This window comes from Dermacentor silvarum, chromosome 10 (assembly GCF_013339745.2).
Source record: "Dermacentor silvarum isolate Dsil-2018 chromosome 10, BIME_Dsil_1.4, whole genome shotgun sequence".
Lineage (NCBI taxonomy): Eukaryota > Metazoa > Arthropoda > Arachnida > Ixodida > Ixodidae > Dermacentor > Dermacentor silvarum.
Window position 1 is genome coordinate 98,466,490 of NC_051163.1, and position 23,463 is coordinate 98,489,952.

General features: G+C 53.5%; 1 protein-coding gene across 1 annotated transcript; it reads left to right on the plus strand.

Moving 5' to 3' along the window:
- The first annotated feature begins 5,827 nt into the window (after positions 1–5,827).
- Positions 5,828–8,508, plus strand: LOC119431708 (uncharacterized). The gene is made up of 2 exons (XM_037699185.1): positions 5,828–6,835; positions 7,822–8,508. Exons 1-2 carry the CDS (start codon positions 5,828–5,830, stop codon positions 8,506–8,508), a joined length of 1,695 nt encoding a protein of 564 aa, XP_037555113.1.
- The last annotated feature ends 14,955 nt before the right edge of the window (positions 8,509–23,463 follow it).

Genomic DNA, 23,463 nt, shown 5'->3' on the forward strand with positions numbered 1-23,463 from the left:
GGGTTAATCCCGACGCTGTATTGAAGCGTGTCTGAATTATTGGTTACATGTTTGTGTTTCTAGTGGAATGCAAGCGCCAATGGCGGGCAGATGCTGCTAACCACGACACCGAGCTAACTCGAGATTAAGAACGTATGCGACAACGGCGAGCCGAGGAGGCGGCGTTGCGGGCAGAGCAGGTACGACGCAGAGACGACGTCACTAACGGCGCCGCCAATGGCGTGCGCGCTTTGGTGCGACGTAGAGAACGACGTAACTGACGGCGCAGCCAATTAAGACGTTTATCGAAACATGGGACGAACGGTTTTTTCGTTTCGTCTATAGCCATATACAGCATTCGCTGTAAAAGCAAGCAAGTAAAAACAAGAAGGTGGTCTTCACTAGAAGAGAATGCTGCTTACTCATTAGGTAAATTAATTGAGAGCAGAAGAAGTCACTGTAGTGTGATGTTTTCGATATACCAACGACAACGTCAAGGATTTTTAGCTGGTCATTCCCGAGAAGGACTGTAATATTACGGAAGCCATGCTAGTTGTAGCAGCGTTAACTGCGTTTCCAGAAGAAATTGCGGGGTAACGGCGCTAATTTTGTTAACATTGAAAAGGAAGTTGTCAAAATCAGGCAGCGAAAATTTTGTGAATAAAAGCAAGCATAACCAAGGATGTAACTAAATTACTAAACTCTTGAAAAAGAACTCTCGAAATTGCTATTGTGTAAATATATATCTCTGTTATTATTTATGTATGAATCCAGACTAGCTTGATGCTAAGGATCCAGATGCTTCTCATGTATTTTCATCATTTTTGTATCTTTTTGGCAAATAAATTCAAATTCAAGTACGTGCAAGAAAACGATGTAACGAGTTCGGGATGATCTTCCTCGAGGAGCTATCGTTTTGCGAATTCCCTGCGAATACTTTGAAATATTTGTAGTCAGAACATACTTTCGGAACACATAGTTGCGTTCTTTAAATGGCAAAGCAACAACTTCAAGTGACAGTCATTGATTTACAGGAAGCTTGAGAGAGGAGCTATGTTATCTTATCTCCTATCAGTCGCCTGCTGATAAGGCACTGCTAGCTAAGCGTGGGGAGACACCACCCATACTGCGACAGCTCATTGCTGTCTGCTGCACCTCGGATCAAGCGGTGCAGTATGGCCAGGATGATGGCTGGGAAAATCGGCCGGGCACGTAAGCGCAACAACAAATATTTGGAATGGTGGCTTTGTTTGGGGGCAAGTGTTACTTCAGATATTTTAATATAATTAACTTTAACTTGTTTTCCGTTCATATGAATGGTGGTGAAAATCTGCTCAGGAGCATGATTTACGAATGCATGTTTTATGACTATATATATATATATGCTGTTCCACAGGCCAGTTAAAACACTTGAATAAGATTATTTTCCAGCAGTACGTACGAATTTGTCACGTACATTTCAAAACGTCAGCTGCGAAGACAGAGCGCTGGCACAATTACGCCCTCTGCACCACATTCCTTTGTGTTCCCTCCTATGAATGTCATCGGCGATAAAATACAAAATCATGGGATTCACTAATACCGAATGCGTTTCTTTTTCTTATCACAGTATATGTCATTATACATACACAATACCATGATGACTGGTTGGAAGCGAAGAGTGAATAACTTGGAGAGGTCATACAATTCTTATAATTGTGTAGCGTTATTCAATAATGGCGCTCATATGAACAACTAAAAGGAGCGACATTTTTGATTTACAGACGTCTCTATGCGACAGCGGCCGCACGGATACCGATTACTGTTCCTTCTTTTGTTTCGTACTAAAAAAAAAACTAATACTCACAGGGTCTCATACGTTATCCCTAAGACGACTTGAAGGCGAAAGCCCAAGTGCCGAAGCATCAAAGACGGACACATGACGTACACATCCCCTTAATTCGCTTAGTATACTTCGCTTAGTCATCCATCGTAATTCACTCACTCGTCCTCTTAACTCGCTTAGTCATTGCCCTTAATTCGCTATGCGCGCTTCGCTTAGTTATCCCGCTTAATTCTAAAGGTCGAGGGTTCGACTACCACTCAAGGTCGTGGGTTCGAGGGCCTTAATTACCTTTATCTTAATTAAATGTCCCTTAATTAGTTTCGACTTCATTAACACCAAAGGTCATGGGTTCGACTCCCACCTATGGTCGTGTGTTCGACTCCAACCAAAGGTCTGGGTTCGAGTGCTTTAATTAACTCTATCTTAATTACCTGTGACTTAATTAACTTAAGGTTCATTACCACCAAAGGCCGAGGGTTCGACTCCAACCAAAGGTCGTGGGTTCGAGTGCCTTAACTAGCTCTATCTTAATTAAGTGTGCCTGAATCCACTTCGCCTTAATTACCAGCAAAGCTGGTGTCTATCTAACTAGTGTCTTAACTCTATCTTAATTAGCCGCAGCTTGCCGTCGACGCCGGGCGGACAGTTCAGATCGGTCTCGTGAAAACGACGCTAAGAGACTTCGCCGCAAAGACCCTGTAGTGCATGGTGCCGAAAATAGAGCTCCTATGGATCCGCTCCTCCAGCTTGCGCTGTGACTGTGTGATTGGCTCGAGTGTCGTCGTCTTCTTCCGCAGCTGGCTCGTTGGAGCCCATCGGGTTGCGCTCGTGCTCGTGCTCGGCACGCGTTCGTCCCACTGCTCCGGCGTTCGTCGTCGTCGTCTGCTTCCACAGCTGGCTGCGTTGCCGCTAATCATTCCACCGTAGAATTTCACTTCTCTCCTGTGGTCGTGATGGGGAGGCCGCGTTTACGGGGGTATGAGCCATTGCTTAATTAAGGGGGTATGAGCCATTCATTATCTTGCGTAACGGACAGATTTAATTTTGAAGCAATTGAATTTTGAAGAATCGCAAGCGGGGCGGCAATGGCGGGCGAATGCTGCTAACCACGACGCCGGGCAAACTAGAGACATCAAACGCAAGCGACAACGGCGGACTGCGGGCATATTGTCAATGACGTCGTTCTCCCCCTCGCAGCCGTCGCATCATGGTTAGTTTAGGTGCACCCACAATAAGCTTCCCTTAGCCCCATTTTCCGGTAGGGGAAGGGTTGGTTAGTTTTTTCATGGAGCCCTATGTATTCCTATGGGAAAGATGTCACGCCATACACGATTTTGCACGATTCTGCTACCAAAATTGCTGGGGTATTCGCCGAAAATTGCTACCCATGAAAGACCAATGCACCGCACGAGGGACACCATATGCTGATTATAAATGGTAACGGCTAGCCAAATTATGTTTCTCTATACATCGCCCGAGGCAAACGCAGCACGGAACATTTATTCAAAGGCGTTTTTAAAGGGCAGCACTTAGGCGCCCGGTCCAGCGTTGAGCGTCGGCGTCCCTCGGCGTAACCGAGCGAACGAGCACAGCGAAGGATGAAATAGCGAACGCGGAGCGCAGCGGGGGAAGACAGACGGCGAAAGCGAAGAGAGCGCGAAGAGGAAAGCGGGAGAGGAGGGTGCAGTGTTTTCATTTCGCGATATAATGGCTGGCGCAGACAATCTGTCTCGTGCGGCACGTTGCACACGGAGTGGCGCGACTGCCTCGCTAATCGGGAGATCGTGAGAGGTTAGCGCGTTGGTGACGCGTGGGCGCTATTAACGGCAGCCGCCGTAGACAGACCTCCGCTCATGCAGCGCTTTGTTTCCATATATGGCATCAGTGGCGTCATCGGTGAACAGACGACGCGTGCTACTGTGGCGCCATCTCGTAGCCATCGTCGCCACAAAGCCCGTCTTGCGCGGCACTCTATTCGCTATCGCCGTCTTTCATGAGCGCACCGCAACCGCTCTTTCATCATACACTGTGCTCGTTCACTCGGTTACGAGGGACGCCGAGGTACGACCCCGATGCTCGCCGTAGGAATGTTGGCCTAAGAGCTGCGCTCTAAAACGATTCAGACAACAGCCTTCGCTTCGCGTGCCGTGCCAGCGGTTCTTCTTCAAGGTCCCTGAATGTCGCACTAAGAAGAAGAAGAGGAAGAAGAAGAACCACCGGGCAAAGCAACGGTCATGCATATCCCAATCTGTCGCACTATGCATCTCGGAGGCCACGTATGGACACTGCGAGCCCGCCTAGATGGCGCAGCGTATCCATAAAGAAGTAAAGCCCCTATATATAAAAAGTAGCGCCATTCTTAGATCTTGCCGCCACCGCGCTCACCCCGGCGTTTCCTCCTCGCCGCCTCCTGTCGCCGCAGCCTCCTCCGCTCCCCCATTGGCCTGGCGCTGAGCCGTGCTCCCTCAAGGGCTGCAGAAGATAGCGTCAACATTTCCCCTTTCCACATGAACCACTTACTACTGGCGCTGAGCCGTGCTCCCTCAAGGGCTGCAGAAGATAGCGCTAACCTTTCCCTTTCCCTCAAGAACCACTTATCATCCCCCATTGGCCAATCCATGTCACGTGGAAGCACGCGTTGCGCTTTTGTATATTATTTTCTTTCCAGCGCGCTCCGACTGTCATTCTCGGGCCTGTGCGACGAAAGTGCTGTACGCACAAACCGATCAAACGGGTTAAGGACAAGAACTTCGTTGTGATAGCATGCTGCTGCGCCTTAAGTTGCCGCAACCGACAAGGCGAGGGCAAAAGGCTTTTTTTGTTTACCATCCGGCGTGCGCAAACGCTTGCTGCACACTTGATATTTGCGCCGTGTCGCATCGTCGCATTTCTGCTTCCAAAACGGCATTATTAAGACCAGTTACTGAATGACGAAGCAAAATCGCGCCTCAAAAAATTCTCCGCAGGGCGCTATCGAAGTTTTCCTCGGATTTTCTCTGGTAGCGCGTTAGCTGTCGTCTGCCACGGCGGGCCCGACGCAGGCGGCGCCACTGTCGATATCGCGCCTCGATCGCGCTGGTCGTGCCGAGCGCGATAGTGGAACGGAGGAGGAGGGAAGTGGATGGCGCTACTTTTTATATATAGGGGCTTTAATAAAGAAGCGCGAAAGAGGAGCCCGGCTGTACATCACGTGTTTCGGCTATTCGAATACTTGGCGACTCATCACAAAAGAGTTCTGCCCAATTTGTTGTCTTTTTTTATTGCGATAGCAATAGCAAAGCGGATTTCTGCCATCGGCGTCGTCGTCGCCGTCACCGAGAGGTTCCGTATGACGTCAAACGGCTATGAAATCGTCGCCGCGTGGTGCCGTATGCTGTATGTGTACAGTGCCTAGACAGTCAAAGTGAAAGACAGTACAGTGAAAGCGCGCGAGGGACGCGCGCTTTCACTAGGGAGCGAACGCGCGGCGCGTAGAGCGGAACGCTGAACGGACGTGCCTCGCATGGGATCTGATTTGATTTTGATTTGATTTGATTTGATTTATTTGTCTTTTCAAGAAAGAAATGAGCAGTCACAAAAAGCTACTGCAATGAGTAGCTTGACGGGGTGACAGCCCCCTTAGAATGACAGCAACGGACAGTGCGTAGGACAAAAAAAATATAAAGAAACGTACTTATTGGCCTGTTTCAACGCAGCTCTGTACTTTTTCTTCACGAAACTTCACCAACGCATCCGTGAAGGTGAGCGGATCCGTTTGACACCTTCGGAGCCCGATTCCGTCCATTTTCGACCATTTCGAACCTTTTTTTTTGTAATCTGCCACGCCACCGACGCGCTAAGCCTAGCGCGCAACGCTCGACTCCGAGCCCCTGCGCAACGCGCAGCTGCGTTCCACACCTCACCTGCGGCCGACGCCACCCGGTTTCGCCGCCTCCGCCGAGACCGTTCACAGCCCTCCAAGCCGCCGACATACCAAGTCAAAGGCGTCTCCATCACACCTGCTGAGCTAGAAGCCGACTCACGATGGATCCGTGGCGTGAATTCAGCACACCGTGCAGCCGCGGCCTACCAGGCCATCCCCTCGACGACGCCTGCCTCGCCCCACTCCACCGCCAGCCGCCACCCCCAGCACTACCACTCTCCGTCGTCACGCTCCCCTCCCTCGCCTCCCAGCAGAGGACTTCAAAATCGTTTTCAGACCGGCCGGGAAGGGGGCTTGACCTCCGCACTACCACTAACGAAGCCCTGCTACAAATCCTCTGCTTTCTTGCCACCATCGAGCCACCGCCCGCACGGCCGACCGTGTACGGATCAATCCGTACAACTCCCTTACTGTCAGCACCCCATCTGAGCCACGCGCTCGTCTATACCTTCGGGTATCGGAACTCTGCCTGGGTCCCACCTCTTACCCCCTGCGTGCCTACACGGCAACACCCGACGACGTCCTCCGCGGCATCATATGCAACGCCATGGACTCCCAAACCCAGGACGAGATCGTCCAAGATCTACAATTCAAGAATGTCAACACCCCCTACGCCATCGCTGCCGCACGCTAGACGGGGCGCTCCAGATCCATCGTCATCACCTACGTCGGCACGACAACCCTCCCCAGTGCCATCGTCTTCAACTGCGGGATCTACTGCTGCCACCAGTTCCGCCCGAAAGCCGAGGCCTGCGCTAACTGCTGGGCTCCCGGCCACCGCGCGGACGTCTGCTCCAAGCCCAAGTCTCACCGCTGCAGCCAGGCTCACAAGGCAGTCGAGCCCTCGACCTGCGTCCCCTGCTGCATCCTTTGCAAGGGCGCCCACGTCACGGGCTCGCGACCGGAACGGCCCGTCGTTACCTCCGGCCACCTCTAAGCCCCAGCCTCCCCCACTAGCGCCACCCACTGGGCCCATCCACAAGACCTTTCGGCCTTCCCGCCGCCGCTCTGCCTCCCGTAGTGCCTGGTCTGCCTGCCGTCACCGCTGCGTCTCCTTCCCGCCTCTGCCCAGGTCCGAGACGTCCACCGCCCCCACCACCACATCACCGGCAAGCTGGAAATCGCAGCCTCACACGTCGGACCCCCGACCTTCAAGGACACTATCGCTGCCCAGTAGCTACAAACTCAGGAGCTGTAATAGTAGTAGTAGTAGTAGTAGTAGTAGTAGTAGTAGTAGTGTAGTAGTAGTAGTAGTAGTAGTAGTAGTAGTAGTAGTAGTAGTAGTAGTAGTAGAGGTTGTGGAAAAGAGAAAAGATGCATGTTTCTGCCGCCCTTATAGAGAGCACGGCTCAGCATCTGAGGGGCGGGGAATGGGGATAGAAAGTAGGAAAAGTGGAAGAAGGGGAGCTAGAGTGTAGTCGTCATCGTCTCGGGCAGGGTGCATTTACAGTCGGTCAGGCCAGCATCGAATCGGCAAAGTAGCAGAGTACGACCTGAATAACCTGCTGGGGCTGCGGGCTGGGAACAGCACGTCCGTGCTGGAGGCTGAAGGCAGGCCCATGCGGCGTAGTTGAGCCACCATGGCGGCTCGGTGTTGGTTGAGTGCGGGGCAGAAACATAGGAGGTGCTCCAGTGTTTCGCCTGCACCGCACTGTGTGCAGGCTGGTGAGTCAGTTCTACCCAGGCGGAAGCTCCAGGAGGTTGTCCAGCAGCGGCCAATCTGTAGGCGTAGCAGGAGGTAGTCAGTCCCCGGTCCGGCAGCCTTGTCGGGGGACTCCGCCTCGCCACGCGTGCGTTGGGGTGACAGCTCAGCAGCAGTCGCTGCAAGGTGCTCCTGGAGTAGTCTGAGGCAATGACTGCCGCGCTGATTGCCGTGTCCATGCCGTGTCCATGCCGTGTGCCTCCTTTGCCAAGGCATCTGGCTCTTCATTGCCCGGGATTCCCACGTGTGCAGGGATTTATTGCAACGAGACATCGGTGCCAATGGCGCGGAGGGCGTGAAGCTTGATTACCAAGAGGGCTGCACTAAGGCCAGCCCTCTCCGGGAGACACACGGCCTGGAGAGCTGCTCTTGAGTTGCTGGCCACTGCCACAGGTACTCCAGGAGGGTCTGCTGCCAGGAGGTCTGCGGCCAGGTGAAGGCCCGCCATCTCAGCAGCGGTGGAGCTGGTCGATAAGGAGAGTCGGCAAGTCGATGGATGCCCTGCCGAGCGCGGGGGCCACACAGGCTGCAGTGTCTGAGCCGGTGTCGGGGAGGACGGAGCCGTCCGTGAAGACGAGCAGTCTCCCTACCAGCTCTTCCTCCGCGCGCCAATTTCAGGCCGTGCTAGCGCGTCTATCCTCCCCCGCTCCTTCTCCTCCTCCTTGCCCAGCTCCCGCACCTTCACAAACGCCGCCTCAGGTGGCGCCAACTGAGGAGCCAATGAACATGGCACCCTCGGCTGCGTCATTGCGCGCCTCCTCTCCCACCCGCCGCCCCCCGCACGAACGCCGATCACCCTCCTCCGACGACGTCACGCCCGAGCGTGGCATCGTTCACAAAACAGCCTGCTTCTTGGAGGCGTTTGAGCAGCGCGTCGCCAGTGTCGACAACCGCGTGGCCACCATCGAATCACACCTTACTACCCTAGACACCAGGGTCGCAGTCCTAGATGCCCGCCAGAGCGCGACTGAGGCCACCCTCGCACACCTCTCGCTCCCCGCCCCCCTCACCCCGGCACCTACCCCAACTCCGTCCGGTGACCCCGCCATCCATCATGGCCAGACACCCCCCGCAACTTAATCTCTGGCAGTGTAACTGACAGGAGTTCCACGGCAAGCGGAGCACCCTGCAGCTCCACCTCCAGAACATCCCTCCCGACACTGTCCCCTCTGTCCTAGCACTCCAGGAACCCCTAGCTCCCGTGAAGCTGCGCGACTACAGCTCCTTTCATCCTTCTGAGGCCTACCCAAACGTTGCCACGCTGGTGCACCGTAACCTTGTTGCCGTGCTGCGCCAGCTGGACGTTTCAGACTGTGCCCATCTCCTCCTCGAAATCCTTCCCCGCCGTCGCACTGAGGCAAGCCTCTTCGTTCTCGATGTGTACAGCCCTCCCAAAGCCCCTTCAGCCCCTCTACTCCTCGTCCTCCGCAAAGCGCTCTCCTGCGCTGGCCGCAACGCCCTGGTCGTTCTGTGCGATTTCAACACACCCCATACTAGCAGGGGCTACCCCCAGAACACATGCAAGGGTGACTCACTCTGGACTTTCATCCACAACGAATGTCTTTCCGTCCTTATTGACTTCGCTCGCCCCACCAGGATCGAATTCAGTGTCCAACCAGACACCAATCCGGACCTTACCGTCGCCAAAAATGTAGCCGATCCGACCTGGTCTAATACGGGAGTCTCCCTCGGTAGCGATCACTACATCCTCTGCACCACTTTCCCTCTCCCCTACCTTGCTCGCCCCTCTACCCGTCCGACCCAGATAGTTGACTGGGACCGCTTCCGTTCCACTTGTCTGTCTACTTCCTCCTCTGCTCCTATCACCGATCTCTCTGCCTGGACTGAGACCCTTTTGGCAGACGTCCATGCTGCCACATCAACACTTCCTGCAGCACCACACTCCACCACGGCAGACAGCCGTCTACTGCACCTTTGGGAGGCCTATCACGCTGTCCACCGCCGGTGGCAGGCTCAGAAACACAATCGCCGCCTGCGCCTCCGTTTGGCCCGGCTCGCGTCGGACATAGAGGAGCACTGCTCCTCTCTTCTTCGACAACAGTGGGGCCAGACATGCGACCGCATGGCCGGCAACCTGGGTCTCCGCGACACGTGGTCACTTCTCAGGGTGCTGCTAGACCCTACACACCAAAGCTTCCCAACGCAAGGATATCTCCCATCCCCTTCACTCCTCCTCACTCACCGATACTGACTTCCTGGCGGCCCTCCGGGACCGCTACCTCTGCACCGACCCCCCCAACAACTCTTCCCGCCTACACTAGTTGCCTCAACCCCGACCTTGAAGCGGACATCTCCCTGGGAGAGGTTCGTGTGGCGCTACTCGCACTCCGCACCACCTCGGCCCCGGGGGCGGACCGCATCACTAACAAGGCACTCCGAAACCTATGATGAGATGATGAGAAAACTTTTGTTCGTAAGGGGTGACACCGGAGCTCCGGTACCGCTCGTAGGAATCCAGGGAGCCCGATGTCACCCCAAGGGGCAGGGGTTAGTAGACGAAGCGGTTTGCCGCTTCAGCTGCCAGACGGACAATGTTGGCCTGTGCCGCCGGGTCTTCGCTATGAAGCGCGGTCTGCCATGCTTCTTCGTCCGTGAATAAATTATATCCCGGGGAGTAGCTGCACTCCCATAGGATATGCCTTAAAGTTCCCATTTTATCGCAGAATCTGCAGAATTGGTCCTCCGGATTTCCCGTTTGTGTGAGGTATCTCCATCTGGGAGACGTGTGGTTCGTGGCTTGCAGGCGGCGCCAGGTGACCGCCTCTGCGGACGTGAGGGACCTATCCGGGAGTAGATATTTCCGGCGTCCTAATCTGTAGTGCTCTGTGATCTCGTGGTAGGTCACGAGCGTCTCGACCTTAAAGTTGGGTTGAGGCCGACGTCCCCCCCGGATAATGAGCGCTCGGGCGAGGGCGTTGGCGGCTTCGTTTCCTGTTATGTTGGAGTGAGCGGGGCCCCTATGTTACCTTTCGATATTACGCTGTACGCATAGTCTGATATTTTGCCTCTGCAGAAATTTCTTACTGCCGATTTACTGTCGCTAACGATATCGCGCCCTGTTCTACTCCGGACCCGTCGATACCACCGAGACGGAGCTTCCGTCTCCGCCAAGGGCGGCGTCTGTGAAGGCAACCGTCTCGGGTGGCATTCTGCTTAGCTTTGTTGTCAAGTGTTTGGCTCTGCGCTGGCGTCTTTCCTGATCGTGTTGTAGGTGCATGTTCTTAGGTATCTGTGCGACCGTGAGAGCTTTCCTAATTTTGGACTCAATCTGGAACGTCTGGTATTTAGTTCCTCTGTTCGCTTCTAGTCCTACCCAGTTTAGAATCTGCTGTCCTGTCTCGGTTAGACTCAGGCGTTCGAGTTGTGCCGTTCTCGTCGCTTCCGCTAACTCCTGCCATGTGTTATGAACCCCCATTCCCTCTAGTGCCTCAGTTGAGGTCGAGATTGGTAGCCCCAGTGCACGTTTCGTGCATTTCCTTATTATTACGTCCAACTTGTTTCTTTCTGCTTTTTTGATGTTAAGAAATGGGGTTGAGTAGCAGATCCAGCTCAATATGAAGGTCTGGACCAGCCTTAACTTGTTCTTCTCCTTTAGCCCTCTGCCTCTGGCCGAGATTCTTCTAACGATGCTTACCACTTGGTTTGCATGCGCGTCTAGTTTACCTATAGTCGTGTGGTTGTTTCCTGTTTTGCTTATGAGAATGCCCAGAATTCGGATCTCATCTACTTGCGGAATTTCTTTACCGTCTAAGTCTATCGAGATTCTGGGAGGAGATGCGTTGTCTGTCCTGGTCTTGGGCCTCATGATTAGTAGTTCCGACTTCGTCGGCGAACAGCTCAGTCCTTTACTTTTGGCATGGAAGTCTATGATGCCGGCTGCCCGCTGGAGCCTTTCTTCGATAGACGCATCGCTGCCCTCATTGAGCCAAACGTTGACATCGTCTGCGTAGACGCTCGTCTTTAGTCCTTCGATCCTACCTAACTCCGAAACCTAGATACCCCCTCCCTCGAAGCCCTTACTGACCTTCTCAATACGCATTGGCAAGCTGGTACTCTTCCTTCCTCCTGGACCCATGCACGTCTGTTTCATCCCCAAACCCGGTAAACCTATTGCCCTCGAGCACCTCCACCCCATCTCTCTCACCTCCTGTCTCGGCAAGCTGTTCGAGCACGTCATCCTGGCGCGCCTCCAGACCTATCTGGATCATCATGACCTATATTCGGACTCATGACTATATCCGGATGTTCGGCTTTCGTCCCTAGTTGTCCACCCAGGATGTCATGCTCTAACTCTCCGAGGATGTCCTACACCCCTCCCACCACAAACGCGCTCGAGCTATCCTGGCGGTGGACCTTATCAAAGCATTCGACAATGTACACCACACCGCCATTCTGGACGCTCTCCTACCTTCATGTCGGACCCCGTGTCCATGTTTTCCTCGTCACCGCGGCGCTTTCCTCGCCCACCGCACAGCAGAAATCTCGTATGGCCCACTTTCTTCTCTCTTCTCCCATGGCAACAAGAGTACTCCCCAAGGCTCTGTCTTGTCCCCTCTTCTATTTAACGTCACCCTCTTCCCGCTAGAACGTGCTCTACGCACTATCTCAGCTCTGTCTCATGCTTTCTACGCCGATCACATCACCCTATGGGTGACCACCGGCAATCTTGGCGACATGGAGAACACTCTCCAGGCGGGCGTGGACGCGGTGGCGACTCACGCCCGGTCTGTCGGGTTGAGCTGCTCCCCGTCCAAATCGGAGCTTTTGCTCTTTCTGCCTCGGGGGATGGCCCCCCTGTCGCCTTCTCCCCTCACCGCCTCCCTTGACGGCGCACCCCTTCCCCTCGTCTCTACCCTCCGCATCCTCGGACTCCTTCTTCAGCCCAATGGCAAGCACGCCACCCTAATCAGTCGGCTCACAAACACTGTACACCAGACCATCTGCCTAATACGCCGCATTGCCAAACGTCACGCGGCACGCGCGAACACGACCTCCGCTGCTTAGTCCAGGCCTTTGTTCTCGGCCGCTTCATCTATTCTGTTCCGTATATTTTCCTTTCACGCACCGAGGAAGACAAAGTCAACAGCCTCAATCGCCAGGCGTATAAGTCGGCCCTGTCTCTTCCCACATCTACTTCGACGGCTCGGTTACTGTCGATGGGCGTCCACAACTCCCTTGCGGAGCTGACGGAGGCCCATCGCACGGCCCAGCTCCTCCGTCTCTCCCGCACTCGGCCTGGTCGCGCACTTCTCTCTACCCTTAAACTCTCCTTCTTATCCCTCTTCCCACCTCACTGCCTATCCCTTCCCACGTCTACTCCTGGCTAACCGTTAATCCCCTCCCGTAGAGCAGCGCGAGCCTCCGCACTCTGGCGTCAGTACGAACGGCAACCCGCCGTGGCTTATGTGGATGCCGCCCCGTACCGCCACTACCCAGCCCATGCCCTTGCAGTCACTGACAACTCTTTCCGAGTATACACTCGGAAAGAGTTGCGTCTTCGACCTCTGTCGAGGCCGAAGACGCAGCTATTTATTTATTTATTTGTTTTCAAATATTGCTCTTGCCATCACGCAAACCTCCGCGGAATACATTTTCAGTAACTCCATATCCTGCAGTCTACAACTACGCGGTTGGACGGGTGGCACCCCCAGCCGCCGGTATCTTGCCTTCCGACACTGTGCCCTCTCGACCAATCCAAATCATCTAGGTGCCCGCTCACGCGGCCCAACCTGGCAACAAGGCGGCCAATTCCATCGCTCGCGATTCGACTAACCGAGCAAGCCCGCCCCCGCCGGGAATGGATACGCGCGACGCGCTAGGTACCACGATATCACCTTGCACTACCGCCTCTCTCGTCTCACCTTCCCCCCAACGCACAAGTCCCTTTCCCAGCACAACCACTTGTGGCGTCACCTTCAGGCCCACACCTTTCTTACTCCCGCACGTCTTGCCCTCTTCCACCCCGGGACGGATTCGCCGGCCTAGGGCTGTGTAATCGATAGAGCTTCACCCTTTTTTCTTTCTCTTTCTTCTTTACATCCCCCACCCCTTCCCCAAGGCGCTGAGTCGTGCTCCCTAAAGGGCTACAGAAAATAGCGTCTCTTCCTCTTCACAACCACAATCTCTCTCTCTGCCGCTTATGTGACAGCTCCCGCGCCGATTACGATCACATCTTATTCTCCTGCCCGGCGCACTTGCCCCGTGCCTCTTGCCACCTAACCAGTCCGCAGCAGTGGGAGGCTGCTTTGTCCAGCACTGAGCCAGGTCTCCAACTCCGGCTGGTGACCTGGGCAGAGGACGTCGCGACTAGGCACGGCCTGGACGCCACAACCGGCGGCTTGAAGGCCGCCCACAACGCTACTTTTTAATTTTCTTTACTTCGGGCCTGCTCAATAAGAGTTTTCCACCACCACCACGCATGGCGGAGAGCAAACGCAACTTCTTCCGTCGCGCGAAATGGCCGTGGGGGGACCGGAGGGAGATAGGGGAGAGAACGTCTAGCTGCGGCACCAAATGGAGAGAGATTATAGTTGGAAAGGGTGAAAGAATGGGTTAACGTGCAGCGCGATAACTGTCTCTCAATAGAGGCACGGCCGCTGGATAAAAAAAAAAAAAAAAAAAAGGTGCGGCCCGTTGCGTGGCGCCGAAACGGCGTCTCGGGCCTACTCCTCGCGCCCGCTCTGGCGCCACTGCTCGGGTACAGCCGTTCACGGAGAAGAATTCCCACAGCCGCGTTTGTACGCGCGACAGTGACTCTAATCAGGTCATAAATAACGCGTTTTATAGTTGCACATTACAGGTTCAATACTGAAGTCGTTATTAGACGTGCCGATTACCCCACATATGTGAAAAGTCTGCCCTAGGAGTGCCAATCTTTTGTCGAGTGAGGCTCAATGCTCTCCGTGAAGGCTGCCCGCTCGACTCACCTCAAATAAAAAGAAGTGCTCTATTACGAATAATCGGGAGTGGATTTACGTGTTTCTTCAAGACGACTTCAAAACGATGGATCGCGTTTATTTACAAGATGATGAATGCGAAGGTATCGCTCAGCGAAAACAGTCCACGGTGCCACATCCGATCCAGCCCAGCTTCGTTCTTCTCTTCAACCGAACTCCCCTCGCACTTTTCAATATGCTCTCTGCGCTGGCAGTGGCACGGCCGCTAGGTAGGTAGGTAGTAAAATTTATTGAGGTCCGGAAGAATCTTCAACCCGTTTTTATAGGGGCAAGACTGCGGGCCGCTCCCGCGTTGGGACGGGAAGGCCAAGCCTCGCCGCCGCATCGTTGGCCTTCTGGACAGCCCGGAATTGATCAACCCATTCGTGGCTCTTGTTGCATAAAAAAAGGTGCGGCCTGCTGCGTCGCGTCTCGGCTGAGTTGACAGTTGCGGCCGCTGTTCTTCCTGGGCTCGAAAAAAAAGGTTTCCTGGGCTGCGCGTTCTTTTTTTACATGTACGGTAGATAACAAGGAAACACAGTCGGGACCACAGTCGGAAGCAAGAGCCTAATCTTCGTGTTCTTTTTATAGTAATTCTCAGTAAAATGTAATGAATATACCAGCGACCTGTCACTTGACTCCCACTTGCTTCCTTTCCCTGACGGCCCTTGGCGAGAAATATTCTTCAGCCACGCTTCCCGACGCTGTATATCGCATGGGGAATTTGTGGTACTTCACAGTAGCGTCTCTTCTCACGTTCCAGTTGCACAGCGGCCCACAACAGCTTCGCGGCATCACACCGCTAGAAAAAAACCGTCTGCCACATACGCGCACACCAAAGAACCGTACTCAAGCGCAATAGACATGACGCAAGCTGCTCACACACACGATCACACACACAAAAAAAACACACGAGAATGCGCACGAAAAAGCACATCAACACGCATAAATCCCGAGGCAACCACATTGTAGCGCGAAGCGGCGTCTGCCTTGCGTACCGTAGCAGTGGCGTCCTCACCAAAAACAGCGGCCGCAAGTGTCAACTTTGCCGAGACGCGCTCGCCCATTGACGGCGACGCGACGCAGAAGGCTGCACCTTTTATTGCGATAGCAATTATATGGACACTCCAAAGCAGATTTCTGCCGTCGGCGTCGCCGTTGCCGTCGCCGTCGCCGTCGCCGTGAGGTTCCGTATGACGTCAATGGAGATGAAATCGTTGCCGCGCGCCGCCGAACGCTGCATGTGCGAGTGAAAGGGCGCGAGGGACGCGCGCTTTCACAGGGGAGTGAACGCACGGCGGAGAACAAACGCGCGTTCTGCGCGGTGCTCCCTTAAGGGCTGCAGAAGTAGGCGTCTCTGTCTCTTTCCTCCTTTACAATCACCATATATGTAGAGCTAACGCGTCTTCTTCGGACGCGCGAAAGGCCGAGGGGGGGAGGGGGGGGGGGGAGGCGACGTTTAGCTGCGGCACCAAGTGCCTATTTATATCAGAGGCTCCGGCAACAGTCACCAACGCCGCACGCATTTTGTGCGAACGCGGGCAAAACGCCGACGGCGTCGACAACAGTTCTGTGTGTTGCCGGTGCTGCTGCATGTCCAAGTTTATACAGCTGATAAAGCTACTATCATTACTACGTATAGCTCTCTACAAATTTGCTATCGCAATTGATGCTTCGCCTTTAAGGTGAAACTGCGACAACTTTTTTATTGCGATAGCAATTATATGGACACTCCAAAGCAGATTTCTGCCGTCGGCGTCGCCGTCGCCGTGAGGTTCCGTATGACGTCAATGGAGATGAAATCGTCGCCGCGCGCCGCCGAACGCTGTATGTGCGAGTGAAAGGGCGCGAGGGACGCGCGCTTTCACGGGGAGTGAACGCACGGCGGAAAACAAACGCGCGTTCTGTGCCGTGCTCCCTTAAGGGCTGCAGAAGTAGGCGTCTCTTTCCTCCTTTACAATCACCATATATGTAGAGCAAACGCGCCTTCTTCTGACGCACGAAAGGCCGTGGGGGGGGGGGGGGGCAGGGAAGGGAGGCGACGTTTAGCTTGCGGCACCAATTGCCTATTTATATCAGAGGCTCCGGCAACAGTCACCAACGCCGCACGCATTTTGTGCGAACGCGGGCAAAACGCCGACAGCGTCGACAACAGTGCTGTGTGTTGCCGGTGCTGCTGCATGTCCAAGATTGTACAGCGGATAAAACTACTATCCTTACTCCGTATAGCTCTCTACTAAGTTGCTATCGCAATTGATGCTTCGCCTTTCGGGTGAAACTGCGACAACTTTTTTTTTATCCAGCGGCCGTGAATGTGCTTACACTATCTCCTGCATGGGAAAGGATAAATCATTTTTCTCAGCAACCACTGCGCCAAATTTGATGAGGTAGGTTGCATTTAAAAGAAAAAGGTTAAAGCCTAGTGACTGTTGGTTGCGAATTTTTTATTTAGGTCGTACATTTTTTATTAAAAATTGACAAAAATTGCAAATTTTCATGAAACGAGACTAGCATGTTTACATCTCTCTAATTCAGCAATAAACAATTTTGTAAATCGCACCTAATAGTACATCTACAGTGGACAAAATTGACATATTATGCATGGCTCTCATATAGACCATTAATTTGTGAGTTAAACTTTTGCAATACCCTTGGAAACAATGTAACAAATTCAGATAAGATATAAATTGACATATCAAATTTGTCCGCTTTAGATGCTCTAATGGACGCAGTTTACAGAACTGCGATATCTGTTCTAGGTGCGGAGCTATGAAATTGCAAATTTCGTGCTTCTACTTTTATTGAGCTAGCAATTATATGGACACTCAAGGAGGATTTCTGCCGTCGGCGTCGTCGTTGCCGTCGCCGTGAGGTTCCGTATGACGTCAACGGTGATGAAATCGTCGCCGCGCGCCGGACGCTGTGTGTGCGAGTGAAAGGGCGCAAGGGACGCACGCTTTCACGGGGAGCGAACGCACGGCGGAGAACAAACGCGCGTTCTGCGCCGTGCTCCCTGAAGGGCTGCAGAATTAAGCGTCTTTTTCCTCTTTTACAATCACCATATATATAGAGAGCAAACGCGACTTTTTCCGTGGGGGAAGAAGTCGCGGAAGAAGAAAGGCCGTGGGGGGATGGAAAGGAGGGAGGGAGGAAGGGGAGGCGACGTTTAGCTGCGGCACCAAATGCGTATTTATGTAAAAACGGTGCGACGCGAGAATGTGGTAAAGACTTGCGACCCTGGTCGACGAGTTTCCCATTCTGATCTCGTCGAAAACCTCCGAGCCGCCCCCAGAGGCCCCGGCAACAGTCACCAACGCCGCGCGCGTTCGATGCGAACGCGGGCAAAATGGCGACGGCGTCGACAACACTTCTGCGCGTTACTGGTGCTGCTGCATGTCCAAGTTTATACGGCTGATAAAACTACTATCCCTACTCCGAATAGCTCTCTACTAATTTGATATCGAAATTGATGCTTCGCCTTTCGGGCGAAACTGCAACACTTTTTCATAAAACGTAGAAGCATGGGAAGGTGCGCTACGTCAGAGCGGGCTATCCCGAAATCTCAATTTCATTACTCAAGCTAAAATACAAAAATAAACAATAAAGAATAAGTTATAAAAACACACAAATACAAGCGCACAAAGACTGTGACATTCGAATAGGTGAACATAATTCACCTCGTTGGTGTTGTTGTTTCTGTTGTTGTTGCTAAGGCTGTTTTTTTTTTATTTCGAAAGCTTGGCTTTACGCATAATACAAAGTATATCAAAAATACACGAACAGACTTGACTCATGCAAAAAATCTAGAAGTGAACGATGATACGGTCCATGAATCCAACGTTCAAGGTCGGGTGGGCGACCAGGCTGAAGGCCTGTTGCCCGTACGTGGCGGAGACGGCTTAGGTGAAGTCCTGGGCACGTCCATAATAGGTGTGTCACTGTAACATTTCGAATCGTAGTGTCACAAAATGGGCACGATGTATCATATTGTCCGTGGTACTGTTGTGCCCAGAGAGCGGTCACAGACGGGGTATTTGCGACACCGACCTGCAAGCCTCCGTAACGTAACCTCCTCTCGGCGGGTTAACCCACCAAGGAGGTCTGACCCACACGGAGGTATAAGAGCTGGTGTGATACGTCGGAGGTTTTCTTTCTCCCGGAGCAGTTGTACACAGGCGTCTTCAGGAAAATGCGGAAGTGGGTACGTTATGTTCTCAGGGTGGGTTGCCAAATCTGCTTCAAAAAGACCCGGCAGGGCTGCTCGAGGCACCCACTGAACGCGTATCGCTAAATTCGTAGTGGCAGCAATACGGTGAATGCTATCCGAGAGAAGAGAGGACAGAGATACCCTACGTATGTCGTATGGCTTGAGTCGAGTCCGTGCGAATGATGAGCTGAGAATATTGAGCAGCTTGAACAAAAGGGAGCAACGCGGCCAAGCCGTCCCATATGGCGGCAAGCTCGGCAAGATAAGCCGGCGGTGCAGGATCGGCAACATACAAGCACGTCTGGCCTGCCTTTGGTATCAGTGGGCACACGAGAGCTGTGTGAATCGTGGTACCATTAACACTGGCGTCAGTGTGTGTTACGACAGTCGAATCGTCTTGATTATCATCGGTGCTACGAAGTCGGTAAACTTGAGGGTTCGCCTGGCGAGGAACCGGGCTATGCAGACAACCAAGAGGCTTATTGTCACTTAATTGTACCCTGTTTCAGGGAGCTACATATAGGATGTCGCAGAAGCTGGGTTGTCTATTTCATGTCTCATGTACCGGGCAAGTGCGACAAACTGACCTGCTGCGTGGCCAGCCAGGCGAATGGAGAAGGTGCGAGCGTGCAGGAAGTCTTGGACGAATGAGCAGACACGGGTAGGGAAATGAAGCCAATGGAGAATTCCAACAATTGCTTCGTGATCGACTCACATGGCCATACGCTTTGCGGATGTCCATTGCCAGAATAGTGCGAATTCTTCGGGAGCGGCCTCCGATGAGAACCATAGAAGAAAGGTACTCAAGGCCATCCTCGGTGCCCAGATGAGGACGGAACCCAATTTGACCATGATGATACCAAGAGTATCGCTCGAGCCATCATGTAATACGTGTCGCGAGCATACGCTCCATCAGTTTGCCTAACGTTGAGGTTAGCGCTATTGGGCGCATATAAGCGATATTGTCCGGGGACTTTCCGGGTTTGGGAATAGGGACCATTTCTGCATAACGCCAAGAATCAGGAATGGCTCCTGTAGCCCAAGCTTCGTTTATGGCACCTAACAGCACATCGAGAACCCTGCCTTCCGTGTTCTTATACAGTTCATACGGTATGCCATCCGGTCCTGGTGCCTTGCCTGGCTTCGACAGGTCTATTGCCGCTAAAAATTCCGCCATAGTGAAGGCAGCTTGTATACCCTTGATATTGGCGAGCGTAGGCGGCGTGCCTGCGTCCGTGGGAAGGCTGTTTTGAACAACGAAAGGAGGCGGTGCTGTGTCCAAAGCAGGAAAAAAATTACACCATCTTCCCGTACCGTAGGTCGTCAAACCCCACACGATCATCCGGTTTCCTGCTCATATGGGAGAAATCAACGGTGCTCCCGTGAACCTCAACGAATCTGCCCACAATGCTGCACGAGGACTTGCCAACCATGCAGCCACAAGGCAAGAAGATGCTCAGGTTCCTGATTGTAAGGACCACCTCCTCACGTACAACGAGCTAACCAAGCACTTCTACCTACAACGCAGGGTCTTCCCCCCTCCGCACAGTAAACTAAATAGAGCTCAGGCCATTACGCTAAGGCTCTTACAAACAAGAACTTATCCGAACCCTTTATTAATCAACAAGATCTATCCGGAGATCTCTACTAATACAACATGCGATAAATGTAACCACACCATAGATCTTAGTCATATGCTCTGGCGTTGCTCCGCATTACGCAGCGACAAGGACAACACTGAAGAGCGGTGGGACGCAGCTCTACGCAGTCTCACATTAGATGAATGGCTATGGGCAGTCCAACGGGCCCGCGAAGCTGCCGATAGGCTAGGCCTTTCGGTCCCAACGTGGAAGCGGCCCGCTTCGGGCTAGGAATCTAGCGCGACCCAATGGACCAAAATAAAGTTTTTCCATCCATCCATCCATCTTCCCGTAGGGGAACTCTGAGTAGTATGCGAAGCAGACATGGGGTCGACTCAAGTTCCCATTAGTTTTCAGTTCGTCGTTTCCGTTAGGTTGAGGTACGTAGCTACCGGCTTCGCGAGCCCGAAGTTCGGGATCGGCCTGTCGCCGCTGCCGTTTCGTGGCAGCGTCTCGAGCCCTCTTCTCCGCGGCGCTGTCCATGGCGCTGACACTGGCGTTGACGCTGGCGCTGTCCGTGTAGAGTAAGCCCGAGCCCGGCCCGGCCCGTGGGCCGGGCCGGGTCGGATAGAGCAGTTTTTTCACGGGCTCGGGCCGAGCTCGGGGTTTTTGACGCGGGCCCGGGCCGGGCTAGGGCTTTCTGCGAGTTATTTTCGGGCTTCTCAACTCTGAAAAACGTGTATTTTTCGGTCTCGGGCCGGGTTCGGGCCGGTTTGGAGCCGGGCTCGGGCCGGGCTCGGGCTTAAGGTAAAGGGGTGGCGGGCCGGGCCGGACGGGTAACGTAGATTATTTCCGGGCCCGGGCCGGGCCCGGGCCGCAAAAATCGGCCCGTGCAGTGCTCTATGTCCGTGGCACTCATCGCGGTGTTGCGGGAGGAGAATGAGAGAAGCGGAGCGCACGCGCGCGTCATTATACCGCGAGCTCAGTGGCGCCCCCCAGCGGAGTATGCAGCGCCTACCGTCGCGCCTATAACCTAAGCTGCTTCGCATTATCGCGCGCGGAGCCGCAGGTGTTGCCATTCGTTGCGCAATCGGGAGAGGAGAGGAGCGTCGGAGAGGAGAGGAGGAATGCCGAGAGGAGAGGAGATGAGACAAGGAGAGGAGGAGGATGCACATGCGCAGTGCGGGTGTGGACGCTGCACGGCGGAGGGAGGGATGGACAGAGCCACCGGCAAGAAATGCTTCGCATTTAAAAAGGTGTGGGCGACCGTTTCGGCGAATACTGCTGGTGTCTGGCCAGATGCTAACAGCGCGCAGGCTGCAGGTTCTGGAGGCCGCCGACCGCGTTCCATTACACGGAAGGTGCGCCAAATAGAGGCATTGGACGACGAAGGGCCGAGGGAAGAGCACCAGTCTATCCATCGGCCACGTTCTAAGCGGTGTTCATGGCGCCGAGCTACTGCAGTAAGGCGTTGGGCCTCCAACCGGAGGGAATTTGATGAAGGGACACGTTCTGATGCAAGTTCTGCTTGGCGGCGCGACGCCCAGAGACGCAGAAGTTGCAAATCTGGAGCGGTTCGCGATTCATCCACCCACAAAGTACGGGTTGCTTCAACTAGTGCCGCACTAAGACAATGGGACGGGTCCTGCATGAAGCTGGATACAGTGCTTTCCTATACCGCCAAAGGCTGTTGTTGTTGTTGGCGTGAGATTGTGGGTTCGATCCCCGCCGCGATGGCCGCATTTCGATGGGTGCAAAATGCAGACACGCTCGTGTACGTAGATTTTGCTGCACATTAAAGCACCCCAGGTGCTCAAAATTAATCCGGAGTCCTCCACTAAAGCGTGTCTCATATTGAGATCTTGGTTCTGGCTCGTAAAAACACAGAAATTAGTTTTATTTTATTTCTTGCTATTTTCGTGCTTACGTGAATGTGTGACGTGTCATTTCACATTACTTGGATTAGACTTGAAAAGTGAAGGTCTACATCTGTACAAAGCCACCCTTTTGAGTTTTCATTGAACTTTATTTATTTCTCTGTCCTGGCTCCCATTCATATATACTGTGCCTTCGCGCCCTTGATGTTTGGCTGCCATTTGGCTTTTGTAGCTACAGGCGCCCAATCTCTTTTCATGGCTGGTCCTTTTCCGGTGTTATCGTAGCTTCTCGTCTGAAGGATTCATCTAATTTTCTGGAGTCGCTTCCGACGCCACTGCGTTTTTCTCTTTTATCGTACCTTTTTAGGGGCGAAGCTCCTTAGGGTGTGGGTCGTTCCCTCCTCTGTAGTAGTAGTAGTGGTCTGTAGCCACCTCTAGTTTATGAATTGCTCAATAGATGGCGTTGTTTGTATATGTCCTTGGAAATAATATCTCTAATAATAAGAAAAGGCGCTCGTTCTTGGCGCGCTTTCTCTATCGCTCGGAGTCGCCGGATGGAAGACAAGGCGGCGGCAGCGCGCGCTCGCAGACAGAATCCGGCAGTGCGAGAACGGGAGGCCGAAGCGGCACGGCTGCGGCGTGAAGAGGATCTGCAGAACGTCAGGGAACGGGAAGCGGCGAGAAAGCGCGCGTATCGGCAGGCAGACCCCGATGCAGCGAGAGCTCGTGAGGTGTCTGCAAAATGCATCAGGCGAGCTCAACCCGAAGGTGCCGACGCGCGGTTTAAGCGAGACTTTCTAGACGTTACGTTCGGACACAGCTGCAGTGCGTGTGACAGATTATGGTTCTCCAATAATCTCGTAACGGTGTCCCGAATCAAGAACGACCGTGATCTTTATATGATGCACTGGGCGAATTTCACGGAAGAGTTTCACGGTTTACCGATGATTCCCTCCGGAGCTTCGCCCCACTCGCCCCACCCCGTGGATATGCTGTGATTTTTTTCCGAGCCCGTTCCGATCCGTTTACACGACGGAGCATCATTACTGCTGTAGTCATTTTGTATGGTGAACTGTTCAGGCACCTTGTTTACAGTCCAGCAGCGGCATTCCGCCGTCGCATTTTGCGCCACTCTTCTCTGACATCCTCTTTCCCACGGAAACAACATGTCTGGAAAGATTTGGGCCTATCGTAGCTTGCGCTGGGGCGCAAGAAAGCACAGTGCTCTTTCAAGTTATAGAACTCACCATTGTTTCTTTTAACAGCGGAGCTGTTTAGGCCGGCCTTAATGTGTGCCGCCTGCCACTGCGTTGCCTAGCAACCACCTCGCGGAGCGGCGCGCGCTATGCTCGGGAGAGAAAAAGAGAATGAGAGCGAGAGAGAGAAACAAATTGTAGCAACAACAAGGAGGCAAC

What these genes read in the sequence shown, in the direction of transcription:
- LOC119431708 (XM_037699185.1), top strand. Translation starts at nt 5,828, where the DNA reads ATGGATCCGTGGCGTGAATTCAGCACACCGTGCAGCCGCGGCCTACCA. An exon ending in CCCCCACCACCACATCACCG is followed by an intron (nt 6,836 to 7,821) that starts GCAAGCTGGAAA and finishes CCACTGCCACAG; the next exon opens with GTACTCCAGGAGGGTCTGCT.